Here is a 21,269-nt window from a genome sequence, read left to right on the forward strand (position 1 = left end):
TGAGCAATCATAGGTTACTCTCATAAATCTATAAAGAAAAAGAACAGATTTGAAGGGAAGGTCTGTGAGTAAAGCTGCAATGGATCACATTCTAGGTCAGAGATTTCAAGTTTCCATTCTTTGTCATCTCATTTTCATACATATTGTCTCCATTATCTATATTATTGTTAATCTTAGATCTTACATATAACAATGAAATGCTAATCATTTTTATTATGGAGAGGTTTTTATGCTTTATGTTGTTCTAAAATCTCCATAGAATATTATCTATCTGAAAAGAAATCACTTGGATTTTCCTTGCTCATACTTGAAAGTATTTTGTTCTTAATATGTTGCCCAGGCCGATCCTGGCATAAATGGTCCTCCTGCCTCAGCCTCCCAACTAGCTGGGACTACAAGACATGTACCACTGCTCCCTGGCTAAAAAATTTGTCTATGTTGATTGTTCTCTTGACAAGGCTCTCTAACCTTGAAGTAGCTTAAATTTTTCTCCAGATCATAGTGTCACATTACAAGTTACTACTTCAGGAGAAATGCATGTTATTTTTGTAGCATTTGAGCCCTTAGGGTGGGACCTGAAGGAAAATCTTTTATGCTCTAGACCTTCCACTTTGTCATGGATATTTTTTAATTTACTTTTTTTTTTTTAAGCAAAGTTAAACCACCTCCACAAATTTCACCCAGCAAATCGATGGGCGGAGAATTTTGTGTGGCTGCTATCTTTGGGACATCCAGGTCATGGTTTGCAAATAATGCTGGTCTGAAAAGAGAAAAAGGTATGTATTCTTTCCTGAAGCTGAAACTTTCCAACTATAACTTTAACTTTGCTTGTTAGAGAAAATTTATAGGAATTTTTCTAGAATAATTCTGTGGCAAAATGTTTTAGCATTTATTATAAGAAAGGTATTTCAACTTTTCCCATTCAATTAGCATAGCTCTCAACTACTGAAGAATAGTCAAGAAATAAAACAATTCTTTCATATAAGTGTGAAATGACTCCCCAATGAGTTACATTTGTGTGTGGGGGCGGGGGGGGGGGAAGGGGGCAGTTACTGTGTCTTGAACTCTGGGCCTGGGTGCTGTCTCTCAGCTCTTTACCTCAAGGCTAGCGCTCTACCACTTGAGCCAGAGCACCACTTCTAGTTCTCCAGAGGTTCCTGCCTGGGCTGGATTTGAACCACGATCCTCAGATCTCAGCCTCCTCCTTTGTAGCACCTGGCTTGTATTATTTTCTTGTTGACAGTCTACAGGTTATTTCAATTCTGTATCCATTCTATAACTTTTATGTTTTTATAAGCTAATTTACTTTTTGCCAATGACGCATGGAAATGCATGGCCATGGAAATTTTCCCTCTTTAAACAAGTTTAGTAGAGCGCTTGCCTTGCATGCCTGAGGCCCTGGGTTCAATTCCTCAGCACCACATAAGCAAAAAGAAAAAAGCCGGAAGTGGTGCTGTGGCTCAAGTGGTAGAGCACTAGCCTTGAGCTGAAGAGCTGAGGGACAGCGCCCAGGCCCAGAGTTTAGCATAAAATCCCTATTATATTTATTTACTTTCCCAGTCCTAGGGCTTGAACTCAGGGCCTGGTCTCTGTCCTTGATCCCCTTTCTTACCATTTGAGATGCTAGCACTCTACCACTTGAGCCACAACATTACTTCCAGCTTTTTCTGTTTATGTGGTACTGAGGAATTGAACTCACGTATTCTACCACTAAGCCACATTCCCAGCCACACATCCCTATTTAAGTATGTGTTGATGACAGAGTTTGAAATCCTTTTTCTAATGCTGAATCTTGATATACCTGCATCTATTCTACCTTAAATTTTTTTTTCCCTTTTGGAATTACTGCTGTTTTACTCAGATCTTTATACTTGCTAGATAGGTTCTCAACCACTTGAACCCATGCCATTTTTTTTAGAACATGAAGATTGCAGAATATTTTATAAAATAACCCAAAAAAACTCAACCTGAACAGTTGCTAGTGGCTCATGCCACTCAGGAGGCTGAGACCTGTGGACTAGGGTACAAAAACTTTCCTGAGCAGAACAGTCTGAAATTTTCTCTCTCTCTCTCTCTCTCTGTCAGTCGTGGGGCCTGAACTCTGGGCCTGGGTACTATTTCTCAGCTCTTCAGCTTAAGGCTAGCACTCTACCACTTGAGCCACAGCACCACTTCTGGGCTCTTCTGCTTATATAGTGCTGAGGAATTGGACCTAGGGCCTCATACATGCAAGGCAAGCACTCTACCACTGAGCCACCTTCCCAGCCCAGTCTGAAATTCTTATCTTCAGTTAACCACCAGCTCCTCACTCTCCCTCCCCCCAAACAAAAACAAAAACAAAACATATCCCAGACGTGAAGGTGTGGCTACCAAAAAGGCTCAGGCACAGCACCTAGGCTGTGGGTGCTGTCCCTCAGCTCTTCAGTGCACTTGAGCCACAGCACAACTTTCAGTTTTCTGATTGGTTTATTGGAGATAGGACTTTCCTGCCTCAGGCTGGCTTTGATCCTTGATCAGCAGATCTCAGTCTCCTGAGTAGCTAGGATTACAGGTGTGAGCCACTGGCACCCAGCTTTCTTTATTATTTTTTGTTGCTAAATTAGGTCACAAACAAAGATGCTCCTTTTAGTGAGTCCCACAGTCTGTATTATTCTTGGCAATATGGCTCTCCTTTATGCTAATCCTGGCAGTCAGACATTGTTCTGTGCCTTGTTACTGCCTTTAGTGACCCTTTCCTTAGTAATAGGATCTCAGCACAGGGGGTTCCTTACCTAAGTGGAGAGGATACTGTCAAGTATGCAAGCCTTCTATTTCCTTATCCCATCTTTATTTTTTTGTTACCTCCTTTGGTTTAGTGATGCTATCAACCCAACTTTTTGTGACTAGTTAAAACCTCCTGTGAAGCTCAATTTCAAATGCTTCTCTCTTCTGTCCTAATTACCCTTTTCACTTGCTCCTCCTTTGTGACCCACTGGCTGATCATTAGTCATTTTCTCAAATCATCTGTAATTGATTCGTCTGACACAGAGATAAGATGACCTACTCAGCATTCATGAGTGATTTTTTTTTAAATGCTCTTTGGCTTACTGTAAAACTTGAAATTGAGCCCTAAACCTGTTTTGGCATGAGTACATGTGTATTTCTTATAAAGTCATTTGATTAGATCCATATTCAGACCCTGACTTCTCAAAGTGTGGTTGACATTCATTTAGCTTTTGGAACCCAGGAACCCACTGAGAAAAATGAAGTAAGGATTTGGTGGGGATAGACATTATTTTTTCTAATAGTTTCTGTTCATAGGAAAATTGAGAAAACTGTATAGAGAACTGCCATATATATTTTTTCTTGGATATTTTCCTCCAATATCAGGATCCCCCACCAGAATGGGGCATTTACTTCAATTGATGGACATATATTGACAACATGGGGTTTCTTTTTTTTTGTCCTTGTTGTTTTGTTTTGATCTAGAAATTTGAGTTTTTTCAGCAAAAGTTCAAGGTTCAGTATACTGATTTGGACATATAATTAACCTTTTGTGAAAAATGACACATCCATTATAACTAAATCTAGATGCATAAAGTATAGCTTTTCAGTGAATACTTCCCTTTCTTACTTCAGATCTGTCATTTTTCATAATGTGGGATTAATTATGTAGTAGACAAAATAGGTATTTAGCATATTGGACTGTTTATCATAGTTATATTAGTCTTAAAATAAATTATAGAATTTTAGAATGTTTGGTATCATGGAAATTTTTTTACATTCATTGGCAGCCTTCAAAAAGAGCATGTACTATAGACAAAGTTTAATGTTTTTCTTTTTTTCTTTTTTAAAAAAAGTTTATATTTTCAAAGAAAAAGGGTAATAGCCAATTGGAAACCTATTCATTCTTCAACCCCAATTAGTTTTCTTTAAATTTAAAATGAGTTACTGATTTGCTATTTTAAACAAACCCTCCTTTCCCTTTAAATATTTACCATCTACTTGTACTGAATTCTTCTAAGGAGTTTTCTCCAGCAAATTATCTCCAGGTCCTCGCTTTGCTTCTTTTACCAAAAAATACAAAACACAAGTCCATCATATATTTTTGGGGCTCTAATCATCAAAAATAGGAAAAAAAAACTCTTTGGAATAGCCAATTACGTTAAACAAAAAAAAAATCCACATGATTGTGATTTGATTGGGGGCAGAAATCCCCTCCTATGTTCCCTGTACTATGATCCTGCTCCATGAATCCTTATAATTCATCTCATGATTTGAATCCAGTGATCCAGATCCAGTGAGCCCTATCCAATCCAAATCTTTATAACCAGCAAAGCCAAAACAGAGGAGGCAAAACATTAGATACTGTATACAAGTAAGGTTTCTGGGGAATTATGAGTTATATCTGTTGTCAGTTTAACAGGTGTGTATCAGTAACTATCAAATTTGCCAAAAGAAATTTCTGTATGGTGTTCAGGTAAACTTTAGAAACTTTTTCACCTTTTCTTAGTAGGCTCTGGAGCAGATCGACAAGGTCAATAATGTGTAATAGTCATTCTTTTCCTTCCTTATAATTTAGTTTCTGTTTCTCCATTTGCAGATCAGTCAAAGCAAGTTGTAGTTGAATCTCTGTACATTATCAGTTGCTATGGCACCTTAGTGGAACACATGATGGAGCCCCGGCCACTCAGTACTGCTCCTAAGATAAGTGATGACACCCCACTGGAGATGATGACATCACCTCGAGCCAGCTGGACGCTGGTTAGGTAGTTCCTTCTTTTTGTCTTTCTTCCTTTTTGAGGTATGAAAGATTACAAATGTGCTATACTGTGAAATAATCACAGTTAATAGGGTTAATGTATTCCATCACAAATGTAAGTTTATTCTCATCTAAAATTTTAATATTTTTTTATTGTAAAGATACTTCACAAAGAAGTTAGTTACATGAGTAATGAGTACATTTCCTATTGAGCATTGTTACCCCTTCCTTTGTTTTTCCACTACCATCCCTTTCCTCCCCACCTTCCAATTTCTCCTCTCCCCCATCTCATCTAAAATTTTTTCCTCTTTTTGTCACTAGAATTCCATGGAAATGGAATTTTATTATATTCACTTAAATTTTTTTTGGTCTGGCTTATTTACCTACCATACACTTTCAGACATTGATAGTAGGCTGTGTACCCAACACTACAGCTTTCACTTCCAGATAAACAAACTCTGAAATTTCCATTTCTCCCCTAACCCTTTGGCCCAAGTCAAGTATTCATTCATTTTATGTGTGTATGGAATTTCCTCCTCTGTTCTTTTAGCAATAGTGGAATCATATAACATGCTATCTTTTGTATCTGGCTTCTTCCATTTAGTACATTGTCAAGGACCATTATGTTGTGGCAATATAGGAGAACCTCATTCCTATTTTCACCTATATTATATTCTATTACCTGGATATGCCACATTTTGTTTTGCATTTGCTAGCAAGTAGACATTTGCACATTTTAACTATCACTGAAATATTGCTGTGAACATTCAAGTATGAATTTTTGTGCCAACATACATGTTTAATTGTCTTAGATATATATTTGAGATACCTCTGTTTGAGCTCCTGCTCCTTGCTTCTTTGTGTTACCTTTTCTTAGACTTGGACTTCTCTCATGCTTATTGAAAACAAGGAGTAGTACTGAGATAGCTGTTTAGGGAAATAGGAACTATTTCAGATTTTATGGTTTCTTTTAAATTGATTCAATAGTTTGGCGCTATATAAATGTTTATTAAGAATTAGAACTTACCTCAAAAAGTACATAAGGATAAGAAAGTAAGATAGCACAAAGAGCAAAAACTAGAATGCAGAATAAAACCTTCTTAATGTAGTGGATTATCCATGAGAAGAAAAAAATTCTGTACTGGTATGTATGGAAGGAAACAGACCAAAATAGATATGAAAATGACTACTCTTTGACATTTTAAAATATTCTTATATTGATTTTTGGAGGCTCCAGCATTCTTTACTCCTCCTTTAGTATGCTGGATTGATCTGATCAATATCTGATTTATCAAACTTGTTTATACAATTGGACAGATCTAATTAAAGTTACTGCAGTATCATCATTGAAATAGTGGTTTATTTTGAAAATCAAATTCTAATTAGATCTATAACAAGTAATCTATTTACACAGCTTTTTTTTAAAACCACTTATGCTTGTTTCATGTTAAAATGTACACATATTCTAAGACCAGAGATGTCTAATGATATTCCAAAATTACATAAAATTAGACTTATAGCTGTGGTATTTAAGTTCTCTGCTTTTTCTCTATTTTGTCTTCTGAATGTCTTAATTGGTTTCTATTACTTTTTTGACATGTTGCTACCTTTTTATTCTTAAATATATGGCCTTGAATTTCAGATTTTAGCACATTCATTATAATGATTGTATGTTCATTTTAATGATTAAAAGTATTATGAGTTTATATCATTGTCTATGACAGTCTTAGTAATTTACATCAAACATATTAAGCTTAAATATTAATATTCTGTTGTTTCCTTAGAACGCCTCAGTGGAATGAATTACAACCACCATTCAATGCAAACCATCCCCTGCTCCTTGCTGCAGATGCTGTACAGTATTACCAGTTCCTGCTTGCTGGCTGTAAGTAGTTGTGATTGTTGGTTTTTTTTCATGTGGTCTTTTCAGATTCTGTCTTAAATGCTGACTTTAGAAAAAAAATTATTGTTATTATAAAGATGATATACGGAGGGGTTACAGTTACATAAGTCAGGTAAAGAGTACATTTCTTTTTGGACAATGTCAGCCCTTCCCTCTTTGTGTCCCAGTTTAAATGCTGACATTTAAAACACACGTGCGTATTAACATAGGCCCTTAAACAATCACACTAAAGTGGATACAATATTTCCTATAAAGGTAATCCATGAACCTCAGCACACATGAAATGTGTCCCTTGAATGTGGTACTCTCTGAAGAATTATCCCTGTACAAGTATCAAGTGGGCTCAAAATTTAATTTTAAAAATCTCATAATGTGAGTATCCAGTAAATAATTTAGAAAGCTTTGGAATCAGTTTCTCAAGTCAAAACAAGTTAAAATTTTCCACCAGAAAGCTGCCAATTCTAAGAAGGGATTTTTAACTCTCATTAGGTTTTCTTTGTTGGGCGAATGTAAGGCCTTATACTTATTTGGCAAGTGTTTTATCACTAGTTAGTTTTGTATTTACTTTCATGTCTAAACCCTAATTAGTTTATAGAGACTGAACAGAATTCATCTAACTAGATAGAAAGACTTTTTTATATGAGAAGCATGAAAAAACAATACGTATTGCTCAGTTTGTGTTTATAGAATTAAAACTTCTTTATAATTATGATTCAGTTTTGTAGTGTGAACTGAATCCTGATGACTCTGAATACTGCATGTTTTTAAATACCTTCCTTAAATTGACACTAGAATATATTCAATGGAGATTTGTTACACTGAACTTATTATCTTCCCTAGTAATTATAGTATGAGGTAAAATCCTTCTAGAGCCCTTTTATTTCAATTTTGTAATGTGTTATGTATTATTCTGGAATCAGAAAAATTTTATAGGCTTTACACTGCATTTATGAAACACCACAACTCCATCAAATAGTTGGCAATCTTGTTTTCTGCTGGGGTTGAACTCATTGCTTCTTCTAGCACATAATCAAGGTCTCTTGTGTGTCAGGCTCTTGTGGCTTAAAAGTGTGCTGTGTATTGTTCTCTCCATAATTCATTCACTGCCTAATCCAGACACAATTGTTTAAAAATATGTAAATTACAATGAGATGGGTTAGTCAGTAGAGAGGTGAATTACACATTTAAATATGGGATTGGTGACATCATTTGCCAAAGGTATCATTAGGTAAAATGTTTTTTTCAGATTTCTTCAAGAAGCGGAGTAGATACATGTTCAGTTTAAAGTTTTAAAGGCATGTGTTTATCATGTGAATTAGGTAAAACACGATACATACATCATATCATGTGGCATCTTTTGATGTGGCCTAATTATCAAGTTACGCACCATTGGCTTTATCAGAGTTAATACTGTTTTTGGTCTGTTTAGTAGACAAAGCAGTTTCAAGTCCAGAATATTTGAGTGGTAGAGAGGATAAAAATTTTCAATATAGTTTCATTCTGATGATTAAATATGGTTAAAACTTGATTTTAGTTATCCTGAATGCCTTTTTACAATTAAACAAGTCCCCAGAAACAGTATTGGTGATGGCAAGCTGTCAAATATTTTCAAGTGTAGGAGTGACAGCATTCAAGTAGCTGCTGATTCAGGACTGAGCTCAGGTTCTTGCACATACTAATGAGGCAAGCATTGTACCACTGACTTATATCCATAGACCCCCTCCCCCCCAGAACTGTATTCTAAAAACGTTCCTCCATAAGTAGCCTTACAACAGAAGTGCAGGGGAAGAGAATGGATGCTTATGATACAGAAGTAAGATGAGAGTTTGATTGAGACTGTCATAGTTTAGACTGTACAAAACTGTGGATATTGAAGACTTGGGATGAAAAAAATCGCAATTTGAAATAAGATAGTCACTGGATGAGTCTATGTTGTTTAAGTTTGGAACATGGAATAACATTGGTAATAGAAAGAAGGGCGTGGTTCCATTGTAGACTACATTGTAGTAATTTGATAGCTATAATTTACTTGTATTGTAAAGGTATAATGTTGGCCCAGGTAATAATGTAATATTGTTTGTTCATTAAAGTATCCTTATAAGCTTTTTTTTTTTTTCTCTTTTTTTTTTTTTTATTGTAAAGATACTATACAGAGGGTTACAGTTACATGAGTGAGGTAATGAGTACACTTCCTCTTGAACATTGTTAGCCATTGTTTTCCCCCTACCATCCCCTCCCTCCCTCCCTTCCCCGAAGTTCTTTTTTTTTTTTTGATTGTGATTAAGTGATTACATAGTTTCTAAGTCACAAGTTCATTCTAACTTTCCTGGAACAAATTGTCTATCACAGTCTGTAATATATAACAGTGTTCACATGTTATACACCATACATGTGATCAGCAGCGTGGGGATATTTAGTAGTGGTTCAACCAGATGAGCAGGAGTTCTTTGTTTCTTAAGTCCTGTTAGTTTTGTCGTATCACCTAACATTTTGGATTTATCATCCACTTATCAGGGAGACCATGTACCGTTTGTCTCTTCGCTCTTGGCTTACCTCGCTCAACATGATTCCTTCTAGCTCCATCCATTTCCCTGCAAATGCCATTATTTTGTCATTTCTAATGGCTGCATAATATTCCATTGTGTATAGATACCACAATTTTTGGATCCATTCATCTGTGGTGGGGCATCTGGGTTGTTTCCATATCCTAGCTATTGTGAACAGTGCTGCAATAAACATGGAGGTGCACGTGTCCTTGTATATTGGTTCCTGTTGTTCAGGGTAGATGCCTAGAAGTGGTATGACTGGGTCGTAAGGGAGGTCAATCTTTAGCTTTCTAAGGACCCTCCAGACTGCTTTCCAAAGTGGTTGTATAAGTGTACATTCCCACCAGCAGTGTAATAGGGTTCCTCTTTCTCCACATCCCCTCCAGCATTTGTCGTTGGCTGATTTGTGGATGTGGGACATTCTGACTGGGGTAAGGTGGTATCTCAGGGTTGTCTTTATTTGCATTTATGAGGTACATTTTAAACTGATAAATTGGGAATGGGAAGGTGTTTTGTGTTTATTATAGGAGTATATATATAATAGATTTGTGGGACTTCAGTAATGTTTAATATATAGTTTAATGCCAAAATACCTATGAAAATTATTTTGTACTATATATGATCTATGTATATAGTACTTGTAATTAATGGTATACAATATACATAATTTAATATGTAAAATTAAATGTGTAAATTAAGAGGAAGGTAATTCTGCATCAAAGTATTAATTCTGCATAAAGTATTAAATTGTTTCCTTACATTGAAAGCAGAGGTACAGAACTAGATTGTATTTTTAAAGTGAAGCTTTCCTATTGAAAATAGGGTATGTGATTGAGAGTTTTGAGAATGCCAGTGTTATTAGATGAATGAGGCTATTAACTATGCAGAATGTAGGCATTTAAGAAATAAGAGCCTGAAATCTAATTGGTAAGAGGCACTGGTGCCAGTTTAAACAGAGTGCTTCTCCTGCAAGTCAGAGCTTCATGAAGAAGACTTTGTAAGCCTAGCATAGTCCCTCACTGGGGCTATTTGACAAGATTCTACTTAAAATATGGCATAGTTGCTGTAGGGTTTTTGTTTTGTTCTTGAGACATAGATCAATGGTAGAGCACTTGTCTAGTATATGAGACCCTAGATGCAATCTCCAGAACTATGGGTTGGAGGATAGGAGGAAAAAGCAGAACACTTGATAAGAACGTCTAATCCCAGCATCTGGGAAGCCAGCTACATAGTTAGAATCTATATCAAGAAAAACCCACACGGATGAACAAAAAAATCATCCTTCTATTCCCACCTTGAACACCATGGAAAAAAATCTTTATTACTCCATGGAGAACTCCAAAAGTCTAATAGAAACATTTTCTTTTTTTGCATTTGAGTCTTTGTGGATCAAGTAAGGCTGACTTGTACAGACTTAGTAAATTACAGTAATAAAATACAAAGAATGATTTCAATAGAAATAGGAAATAATACTTCATTTCAGGGAGATGAGAGTTGGAGGAATCTTCTCTTCATTCAGTCCTTTAATTATAATAAATATACTATGCAGATGTGGGCACAAGGATTGCTGTTGGGAACATGGGGAAACCTGCCCCAAACAATGAAGACTTCCTATATTCCTTCCTGCAAGGTGACATAAATAGAAGCTCCAAATTCCATTTTAGTTTTTTTTTCTTTTGAACTTGACTGGCAGATACTATACCACTTGATCCATGTCCCTATGTTATGGTATCTCCTTCTTATATTAAATGATAGAATGTCTCAGAAAAGAAGGAAACTGGTAAATAAGAATGTATATAAACCAGTGAAACTGAATACATAAAAATAGAGACAATGAGGGGCTGGGAAGGTGGCTCAGTGGTAGTGCTTGCTTTGCATGCATGAGACCCTGAGTTCGATTCCTCAGCACCACATAAGCAGAAAAAGCTGGAAGTGGCACTGTGGCTGAAGTGGTAGAGCGCTATCCTTGAACAGAATTGCTGAGAGACAGTGTCCGGGCCCAGATTTCAGGCCCCATGACTGGCAAAAATAAAAATAAAATAAAATGGACAATAAATAAATTCATTTTAATATTTTCTTCTGACTGAGATTTGTGGAATACATGGGTTTATAGTCTTTTTCAAATTTGATAGCTCATCAATTCTATCCCATATTTTTTCTATCTCTCTCTTTGAACAGTTTTATTTATGTTGTCTATTTGATACTTTTATAGCTCACTCAATTTTTCCATTTCTGTCTTATTTTTGTTTGATTTGTTAAAAATAGATTTTACTTCTGTGTCTTAAGATTTCAGTTAAGAATTAAGTACCTTAATTCTTCTGGTTTTTTTTTTTTGCTGATATTTTCATTCAGTACACTTTTCATATCAGATTCATTTTATCTCTAGATAATTATCTTTGGGTCTTTTTGTATGTATATGTGCTGTTTCAGGGGCTTGAACTCAAGATTTTCTCAGCCCCAGGCTGATGTTCTACAACATTCAGTTTCAGCATTTTGCTAGTTGAGATAAAAGTTCTCTGATCTGGCTTTGAACCAAGGTCTTCAAATCTCAGCCTACTGGGAAGCTAATATTACAGGCATGAGCCACCTGTGCCTAATTTCTCTTTGGGTCATTTAGAATAACTTCCATTTCCTTTTTCATTATATACTTGTTTGACCATCTGGAAAATTATGGAACCCTATACAACAAGGCATGTTAGAAGGTAGCAGATGAGAAATAAAAGGAAGTGATTACACAGCAATGATTAGCTGACCCTGTTAAGTTTGACAAAACCTTAGTTTTATTATGTTAAAGTGACATTAATCTTTTGCTTTTTTTTTAATAGATAGGCTTCTATTGGTTTTTCAGTTTTTCACTGGTATTAAACTTAGAATCACAGGATTCTAAGTTTTTGTACTGCTGGCTTGCCACTTAAAATCAAGAGACTAAGAGGCATCTATATTTTTCATTCCAATATCAAGTCATATGGTTGGTCCTAGGTTGAACTCATTTAGAAAATTTTACCTTCCTATTATTGATTGTTTCACTGGTTTTGTATTCCAATGGTAATGTACTTCATTCATATTAGAAGTACTACCTTCCAGTTCCTTCTACTTTGCACAAAGGAAAATGATACACAAATAAAAAATATCTCTTTCATTGATATTGTCCATGCTATCAAAAAGCAATTAAATAGGCAACAATTTTCTTCTGAGCTGCTTCTTCTCAAATGTCTCAGTAAATTTAACCTAACATCCTGGATTGCATTGCTATTGTGGTATGTACCAAGTATGATAGAGGTACTCAACAATATTATTTCCTTGCATTGTCCATAATAAATATTTGCCCAAGTGTGGATAGAGAGGGAGAAGAATAAAGAAATGTTTTTCTCTAGTAGAGGAAACTTGTAAGGTAGGACTTATTTAGATTATTTTTAGTCTATTGTTGGTCATGGGGTGTGGCATACTGCTGGATCTAGTTTGACTATCTGACCTATTTAGGAAATTATTTAATATTGAAATATATTTGATGATCTTACTTATCTGCTTTCGTAAACTTATTAATTGGCATATGCTATATCATATATTCCATAGAATTAGTCTATTATATGTAGTATATATGTTACATACTTGGGGGAAGATTATCAAATTTAAGATTTTTTAAATAAAATAATGTGAAGTCAGTGAAAGTATCATCAATCATCTGTACACTTGATTAATTATGTACTTGAAAGTTAGGGTTAGGTCAGGCTTTACACTTTTATATTTCTTTTTCCTTTTTTTTTTTTTTTTGTCAGTGATGGTGCTTCAACTCTGGGCCTGAGTGCTGTCCCTGTGCTCTTCAGCTCAAGCTAGTGCTCCACTGCTTGAGCCACAGGGCCACTTCTGGTTTTCTAGTGGTTTACTGGAGATAAGAGTCATAAGGAGTTTCCTGCCGAGGCTGGCTTTGAACTGTGATCTTCAGATCTCAGCCTCCTGAGTAGCTAGGATTACAGGCGTGAGCCACTGGTGCCTGGCTTACATTTCCATATTTCTGTGTCTTGACATTTTGTGCATGAAAACCACCTTCTTGTTATTATAGTTCTTGACACCGAAATGCAACAAAAGGAAAATTGTACAAAGGACTTTTGTCTTCCTTATTTTTAGAAACTTTTTGTTTGGGTTTTTTTTTTTAACTGTATTTTTTTGTCTTTTCTTTTTTTTTTGGTACTGGGGATCGAACCCAGGACGTTGCGCTTGCTAGGCAAGCGCTTTGCCACTGAGCTACATCCCAGCCCTAGAAACTTTTTGTATCATATTATTCATTCACATTTTTTATAGTGAAAAGAAAATGTAACCCATGCAGAAAGTAACCCAAAGACCACGTGGACTTAACTTCTGTCAAGTAGGAGAAAAGATTTATTGCCAGCAGAGCTGACAAGGCCAAGTTCTCATGAGGAAAGGGAGAAAATGGCGCTGTCTAGCTCCTTGGAGACCCCTTTTATGTCCTTGGGGGCCAGAAGTGGGGGTGCCTCACCTGGGCAGGCACTGCCATTTAGGGTGCAGAATAGGTCTGCAAGGTGGACATTTCCTTATTTATAGCCTGCTTTTTATTTGGTGCTGTTGAGAGTAGGTCTTTTTTTTTTTAATTGATGCAATTACTAGCATCAGTGTCCAAGAAAACTGGACATTGATTGAGACTAGTGAAAAATAATCTATTGGTCAAAAGTCTACATGTCCTCAGTACCTGTGCATCTCATGGCATTTACTGTATTGAACTTGCATTTAAGTTTTTTACACATAGATACTATTATCAATTCTGGCAATGGGATAGTGGGGATAGAGGACCCAGGATACAGGTAATATGTTTGTCATTTTCTCCTGAAATAAGGGGCTATAATAGAAGCGTCTGACTCTGCTTACCTTCATTAATACAAGGTTTGGTATTGGCAGGATATCATAGTTTGATGTGCCATCACTTACATCAGTAAGGTTAATTGGTAATGAATGACTAAGTGCGATTTTGGAGGAATGCTACAGCTGTCTACTATGTTAATGGTAACAGGAATTATGGCGCCATTTCAGGGTCACTATTTGTATGTGTCTATCAGAGTTAGAATACAGTCATTTCTCTGAGATTCAACCTTCTCTATAGAATTTCTGCCAATTGTTTGACTCCATTAAGTGTACAGAGGAAATAAAAGCCTGAATGACCAATCCACCAGGGGCTATGGATAGATACTTTCTTTGTCCATACTCAGAGCACTGCATTAGGTCTCATTATCCATTTATAATAAGTGACCTCTGCCCCTTGGGTCATTGAAAATATTCAGTGTGCTTTTCTGACACACAGGGCACCTTTCTTAGCAGACATAAAACAATGGGATGTCTGGTAGTCTGCAGGATAGTATGCATACACAACCTTGTGCCAAATCAATCTGGCAAATTGTTTTTTCCTTGCTCATACATGGTTCTCAATTAGGCCAATGGGAGCTTAATATCTGGGAAATGAGTTTAGCGTTCCATTTCTGCTTGTTGTAATTTAAGTTTTTTGCTGTACTTTACTTTTTGTGTTTCCTAGAAATGTTTTTTCTCTACCTTTAATTTTTGCCTTTCAAAATGGATAACTATGGGAAATCTTGAATACAGATGGACAGAGTTATCATCTTTGGAAAGTGCTTGCCAATTTTTTTCAGGAGATGTTTCAGGGTTATTTGTGATAGGTTAAGATTCTGTCTTACATCTTTTTGGTTTGCCCCAACTGCTGTTACTACGTCTCCCCTGAAGAGCTGGGGAAACCATTTGGCTCTGCCTTTGTTACTACAGTAAAAGTTTGGACATTTGACAGAAAACTCTCCATGTCTACTGACCTAGTGTGTACTTTCCCGTTAGTAAGATAGACACGGAAAAAGTGGAGAATATTGATTAATGACTGAAATATCTCATATCTAGAACTTTGAATGAAAGGAGCTGAAGGACAGCCTTCCCGAGTTGGAGTTCTATCTAATTGTGTGGCTGTTGGACATACAGTGTCTGTGTATGTATAAACAGTAGAAATCAGTCATTTACCTGAAGTGTGTTCTGATAGGAAAAATAAAAGATTGAGAACCACTTTTTTAAACAGATCATTTGAAGAAACTTTTAAGAGTACAAGTTTTAACTTATAGGTTATTTTAACTAAACCATTTAAATTTCTTTGGTAATGTATAAAAATTCTATATTGTTTTTGGGCTGGGAATGTGGCTCAGTGGTAGGGTGCTTGCCTTGCATTCATGAGGCCCTGGGTTCGATTCCTCAGCACCACATAAGCAGAAAAAGTCGGAAATGGCACTGTGGCTGAAGTGGTTGAGTGCTAGCCTTGAGTTGAAGAGCTGAGGGATAGCACCCACGCCCAGAATTCAGGCCCTACCACCGACCAAAAAAAAATTGTTTTTAATGCATAATTTATGTTAATAAAACTGTCACATAGAAATTCATTGTGTATTCATTGTCACATATATTGATATGTTTATTTTATTAAAAATACATATGAAACATGGAGATTTGATCAAAACCAGATTATTACAATAAATTAGCAACCCCCTGGTGTATAAGACCTAGGGATTTTATTTCAACAAAGTAGTACTTTCTTCACATATTGTGCTACTTCATGCAGTCAGATCTTGGGACACAGAGGTGTTACCACCATAAGAATAACAATTGAGTCAAACCACAATTTTTCTCTCCAAATTAGTTACAGAAAACCTAATAGTTGTTAGTATGCTCCATGACAAGAAATAATATATTAGCTGGATTATAGCACCACTTGACAAATTGCTTACTAAATACATCAAAATTGATTGGCCGTTCTGCATTTTAATTGACAAATGGCTGCATTAAGAAAAGGAGAGAAAACTATTATAACTACTCTAAACTACAGGAAGTATATTCATATAAATATGGATTTGGCAACAACAAATATTTTTTTCTTCATAGTAGTGTTTCTTATGCATATAGGTACACCTATTGCTATTAATAGGACAACTGCTCTAGCTATTATTCTTTACATAACTTAAAATTTTGCTTCTATGTATAAGCTGTAGTCCAAGCTCTTTTGACAGCATAGTTGTTTTTAAGTAATCCAGAAAATACAATGGAAACCTTATAGTTAATTTTTTGTCAAAACTTAATTATACCTTGGTTTATCTGTCTTGTATTTAACTATTTGTATTATTTCACAAATCCCCTTACAAAGTTTTGACTGCCCTTATATAATTTTTTATATATGATGATGACTTTACTTAGCAAACAGGTAGACATAACTGTTTCTGCCTTTTTATTTTTATTTTTTTTGTTTTTTGTTGTTTTTTTTTTTTTTGTCGGTCGTGGGGCTTGAACTCTGGGCCTGGGCGCTGTCCCTCAGCTCTTCAGCTCAAGGCGAGCGCTCTACCACTTGAGCTACAGCGCCACTTCAGTTTTCTGGTGGTTTATTGGAGATAGGAGTCTCACGGTCTTTCCTGCCTGGGCTGGCTTTGAACCTCAATCCTCAGATCTCAGCCACCTGAGTAGCTAGGATTACAGGCGTGAGCCACCAGGGCCCGGCTCTCTGCCTTTTTTAAAACATTGTTACCTTGAATTAGTCATTGCTTTCTATTCCTCAGTTTCCTCTTTTCTATAATTAAACCATTAAAAATCCTTTGCTGCTTTAAGAGTTTGGGTGATCCAAGTCCGTGAATGATATCTTAGATTGCTTTACAGTCTTATAACTTGTCCTGAAATTGATGAAAAACTCAGAGCTGCTTTAATTCTTTTCACAAGATGATTTTTTATTTTCATACTTCCCTAGCCTTTGTCTTGTCAGGGATTGTGTGTGTGTGTGCGTGTGCGTGTGTGAGTGTGTGTGTGTGTGTGTGTGTGTGTGTTTAGGTACTTTCAAGACCCAGCATTGTTTACCACCAAAACCCAATGGTTCTTTAACCTTACTACCTCAATTTACAGTAGATTCCGCAAATCTTTTAGTCATCTTAGTATCTTATAAAGAATACAATATTTTACAGTTGTCTTTGAATTTTAGTTAGAAATTTGATTCTTTCTGAGAGAAATGACTCTAGTCTTGGCTATCAGAATAGCTAATGATTCTACATAGAATTTTGACTTGGGTGATTCTAACTTACAGCAAGAAGACATTCCTCTAAATAACATCACTATCAAGTACTGAATTATTTGATGAAGTTGGTCTTATATTTTGTACTTATTTATATGAATATTGAAATAATGATAAGTAATATGTATGAAGAGTATTGCAAATTGAAGTAAATAACTCCCTGTCTCTTGCAAGTAAATATCACTGACCTGATAAAATGGGAGTGGTACATATAACCAAATATGCAAGAGAGTCATCTTTTCCTTGGCATATCAGTGTCAATCATTCCTTGATACATATTTGATTTGTTTGTTTTCATTTCTGACTCTTACTTTACTAGCAATATACAATATATATAAGTTAATATGTACCAAAGACTATTTAGTAGAAAATAAGTCCTCTCTGTCCCCTAGCTATCTGCATTTCCTAAGTAACGATGTTAATGTCTTGTCTTCTATTTGTGAAAATGAACACTAATGTAGTGTTTTTTGTTTTGTTTTGTTTTTTGCCTCTCCTGGGGCTTGAACTCAGGGCCTGGGTGCTGTCCCTGAGATATTTAGCTCAAGCCTACCACACTACCTCTTGGGCCACACTTCCATTTACAGCTTTTTGGTATTTAATTGGATAAAGAGTTGCGCACTTTCCTCCCAAAGTTGGCTTCCAACCTTGATCCTCAGATCTGAGCCTTCTGAGTAGTTAAGATTACAGGTGTGAGCTAATGGTGACCAACTTCCACTTTCTTAATTGTGGTTGTTTTAAAGAGATTGTTATAGTATATTCAGTTCTTACAAGCATATTAGGATTCTTTGACAATTTTCCTCAGTGGAGTTGCTGAATTGGTTGATAGCATCACTCCATGCATTCTTTCTTTTTTCTTCTGTCATTTGATGTGATATTTACCATCTTGCTGAATAGCTAAACTAAGTTGGGCAATCTGCCAGGCTACCTCTTGGTATAATTTGTCCAAATACTAAATGTCATATGACCTTTAAGTAAATAGAATAAACATTTAAAGATCCTTTAGTTATTTGATGCGTTGGAATATTGGAAATGGAGATACCACTAGAGAGACAAAAAAATAGGTGCACCTACCATTATCTACTATTCACAGACAGACGTTTGTCATCTCATGACAAACAGGACATGCCACTTTTCTAATTATTTATTGCCTGGGTCTGTTCTTCTGGGAGTGTAGAATAAAAGGAAAGTGAAACCCTAGATGTTCAATGACTGTTAGAAACTTTAATTATTAATTAGAGAACATCTATGGTACCAAAGGGTCAGGGTGCTAGAAAGATCATTGATTTGTTTAATATATAACATAGGTAAAGCATCTTCCATGTTATGTGTTATAACCAGTTTTTATGCTGGTGAAGGAATGGTTGCTAATAAATAGCCAGCAACATATAACTACTTTGCGTATGAAATTTAGCGAATTACTTTACACTTAAATTTCAATATCATATAAATAAATGATTTTTAATGCTATCCCTTTCTTAAGTTATTGTAGCTATGTTGTTTTACCGTGAGAAACTGACTACAATTTTTAGCCATAAGGACTAATTTTAGCCACTTTGATAATTGTGGAATGATAATGTTTAAATTTATAGATCTGCATATTTTTTGACAGTGAGTTTCTGCTTTTATTTAAGTTTGTTTTTTTTTGTGTGTGTGTCGGTTATGGGGCTTGAATACTGGGCCTGGGTGTTATCCTTCAGCTCTTCAGCTCAAGGCTAACGCTCTACCACTAGAGCCTCAGTGCCACTTCCAGCTTTTTTCTTTCTGCTTATGTGGTGCTGAGGAATCAAACCCAGGGCCTCATGCATGCAAGCCAAGCACTCTACCACTGAGCCCCTTTCCCAGCCCTTATTTAGGTTTTAAATCTCTAGTACTTTGCTCCTAAGCTTAATTTTTTTTTGTTAGTAGACAAATGTATATTATGCTGAGAAACATTCCATTTCTAGCTACCAGTGCTTATTCAGTTGATCCTATCCACCGATGTCACTTGAGTATGTCTTATGTGTTTAGTGATGTTCTGCATATATATGTTCTCATAGAAAGCAAGTCTGTATTTACATACATTTCTTGGTGGTTGTGTTTCTTCTGTGAATTGCTTGATCATTGGGAGCTGCTTTGTCAATTTTGTTTTCAGAGCATTTATTTTTGTATAACTACTTTTCATTTCTATGCTAAGAAATTATTTTCCCTAGCAGTTTCTTCCTTAACTCCTGAGTGTTTTTTGATCAGAAACAGAGTTTGGGGAAAGAGCCCTCTCTTGTTGCTATATAAATGCTGCCTTTAATAAAATCCAAAAATACATTGAAGTTTGTCCTTGAGTGTGAGTTTATCACACTGGCCTTTGGGTGAACTTTGAGCTTGCGCTGTTTCATTCAAGGCTGTGTGATGTCATTTAGCTCACAATTTTCTGTGTTGCTAGAAAAAGGGATGTTGTTCCCTAAAATAACCCAAAAGGCTGAAAAATGCACATTATTTACCTCTCAAGTTCCCACTAATACTAGCCTGATGTGGGATTTTATTATTTCTGGAGAAGAATGGGAGTGATATTAGGTGGAAACAAATACTCCTTGGTCCGAAGTTGGAAGGATTTGTTATTCTCTGTAAAATTCATCTGCCAGTATATCTTTGTTCATTCTCCTCCAAATCATTGATGCTTCATTTATAAATCACTTTGAGTTTTTTCTTTATTGAGAAAGATTTGTGGAGGTCTCTCTGTTTTGGTGGGGTTTTATTCAAGGGTGATAATATTTTAGAAAGCATTTGATTCCTTAAAATTCAGGTTATATTCTTGTTCTTTTGGAGGAAAAAAAAAACCAACCTTGATATATCAAGATGTTTAAATTTCTTCAGCAGTAGTAATCCTCATTCTTCAAATTCTGATTCAGATTCACATCTCCTAACCTATCTTAGTGTTTAATAGAAAAATATTTAAAGAAACTTAAGTGACATTTAAAGAAACTTTTTACCAGGAATTTAGTTTCCTGGTAATATATTTGTGAGACTGTTTAATAATTATTTGCATAAGCTAATTCTTTGTACGTGTAGTTTAACAGCATGTTAAACAGTACTTTTAACTTTTTCAAACTCTTAAGTAACTTTTTTCCTGTAAGCATTTTTTTAAAAAGTTCTGTGTATATTTATACGTGTATTACAGAATGTATCTTAAACATAAAAGTAGAATTTGTTCAAGTTTTTATCTAGATTTCAAGTTACATTTTGAATTGAATTTTTGGAATATAGAATATTTTGTTACATGAGAATCTTATGGAAATCATTTATAATATTGCTTTATAATATTGCTTATGTTCTTCTAATATGTTTGAAATATTTACCTAAATTTTACAGGACTTTTTTTAAATCAAAGAATAGACTTGAGGTAAATTATTTTGTTTTACTTTCACATAAACACATGTAAAATACAGAAATATTTTATATTTAGAAATATACATAGATCACTGCATGACAGCAAAATACACATAGTGATTTTTTTAGCTCTTATTTACTCACTGCAGGCATGCTTTGTTTTCCTGAGAACATAGTATAAACAGTCTGGCTCATAGTTAGCTCATAATGATCTAGTCATCCTGTCCTTGCTTATTTATCAAATGTCTGTTTGTAGAGACAGTATTTTTGAAGTTGTGTATTAAACTGAATTGATAGAACATCCTTTGTGCTTAATTGGATAGGGTGTATTATAACTCTACTCTAAAAGTAAAGGAGGAAATGGCAAGGTTTGTGTCTTAAAATTCCTTATCCTTTTCTTGTACTGATTTTATTAACTAACAATAGTTGAAGACTTTTTTACATAGCTGGTATATATCTTGACCCATTGAGCTTTGGTCTGCAAGATATATTACTTTTATCTTTTGTCATGTAGACACTTGAGAAAGTTACATTGGCCGGAGGCATGGTTCAAGTGGTAATTTTCCAGTTCTGAGCAAGAAAGCCAGCCAAAAGACTCTACACTTAAGATAAATGCTA

At 35.4% G+C, this 21,269-nt stretch overlaps 1 protein-coding gene across 7 annotated transcripts in view; it reads left to right on the top strand.

The window, feature by feature from the left end:
* Bcas3 (breast carcinoma amplified sequence 3) overlaps positions 1 to 21,269 on the top strand; it is a 521,107-nt gene that overhangs the window by 201,324 nt on the left and 298,514 nt on the right. For all 7 annotated transcript variants that reach the window (XM_013013399.1, XM_013013401.1, XM_013013396.1 and 4 more), the window contains 3 exons: positions 652 to 776; positions 4,583 to 4,748; positions 6,526 to 6,626. In XM_013013399.1, the coding sequence (XP_012868853.1) occupies positions 652 to 776; positions 4,583 to 4,748; positions 6,526 to 6,626 (392 nt within the window). The remainder of the gene's footprint in view (positions 1 to 651; positions 777 to 4,582; positions 4,749 to 6,525; positions 6,627 to 21,269) is intronic.

Source organism: Dipodomys ordii, unplaced genomic scaffold (genome assembly GCF_000151885.1).
Source record: "Dipodomys ordii isolate 6190 unplaced genomic scaffold, Dord_2.0 Scaffold19, whole genome shotgun sequence".
Taxonomy (NCBI): domain Eukaryota; kingdom Metazoa; phylum Chordata; class Mammalia; order Rodentia; family Heteromyidae; genus Dipodomys; species Dipodomys ordii.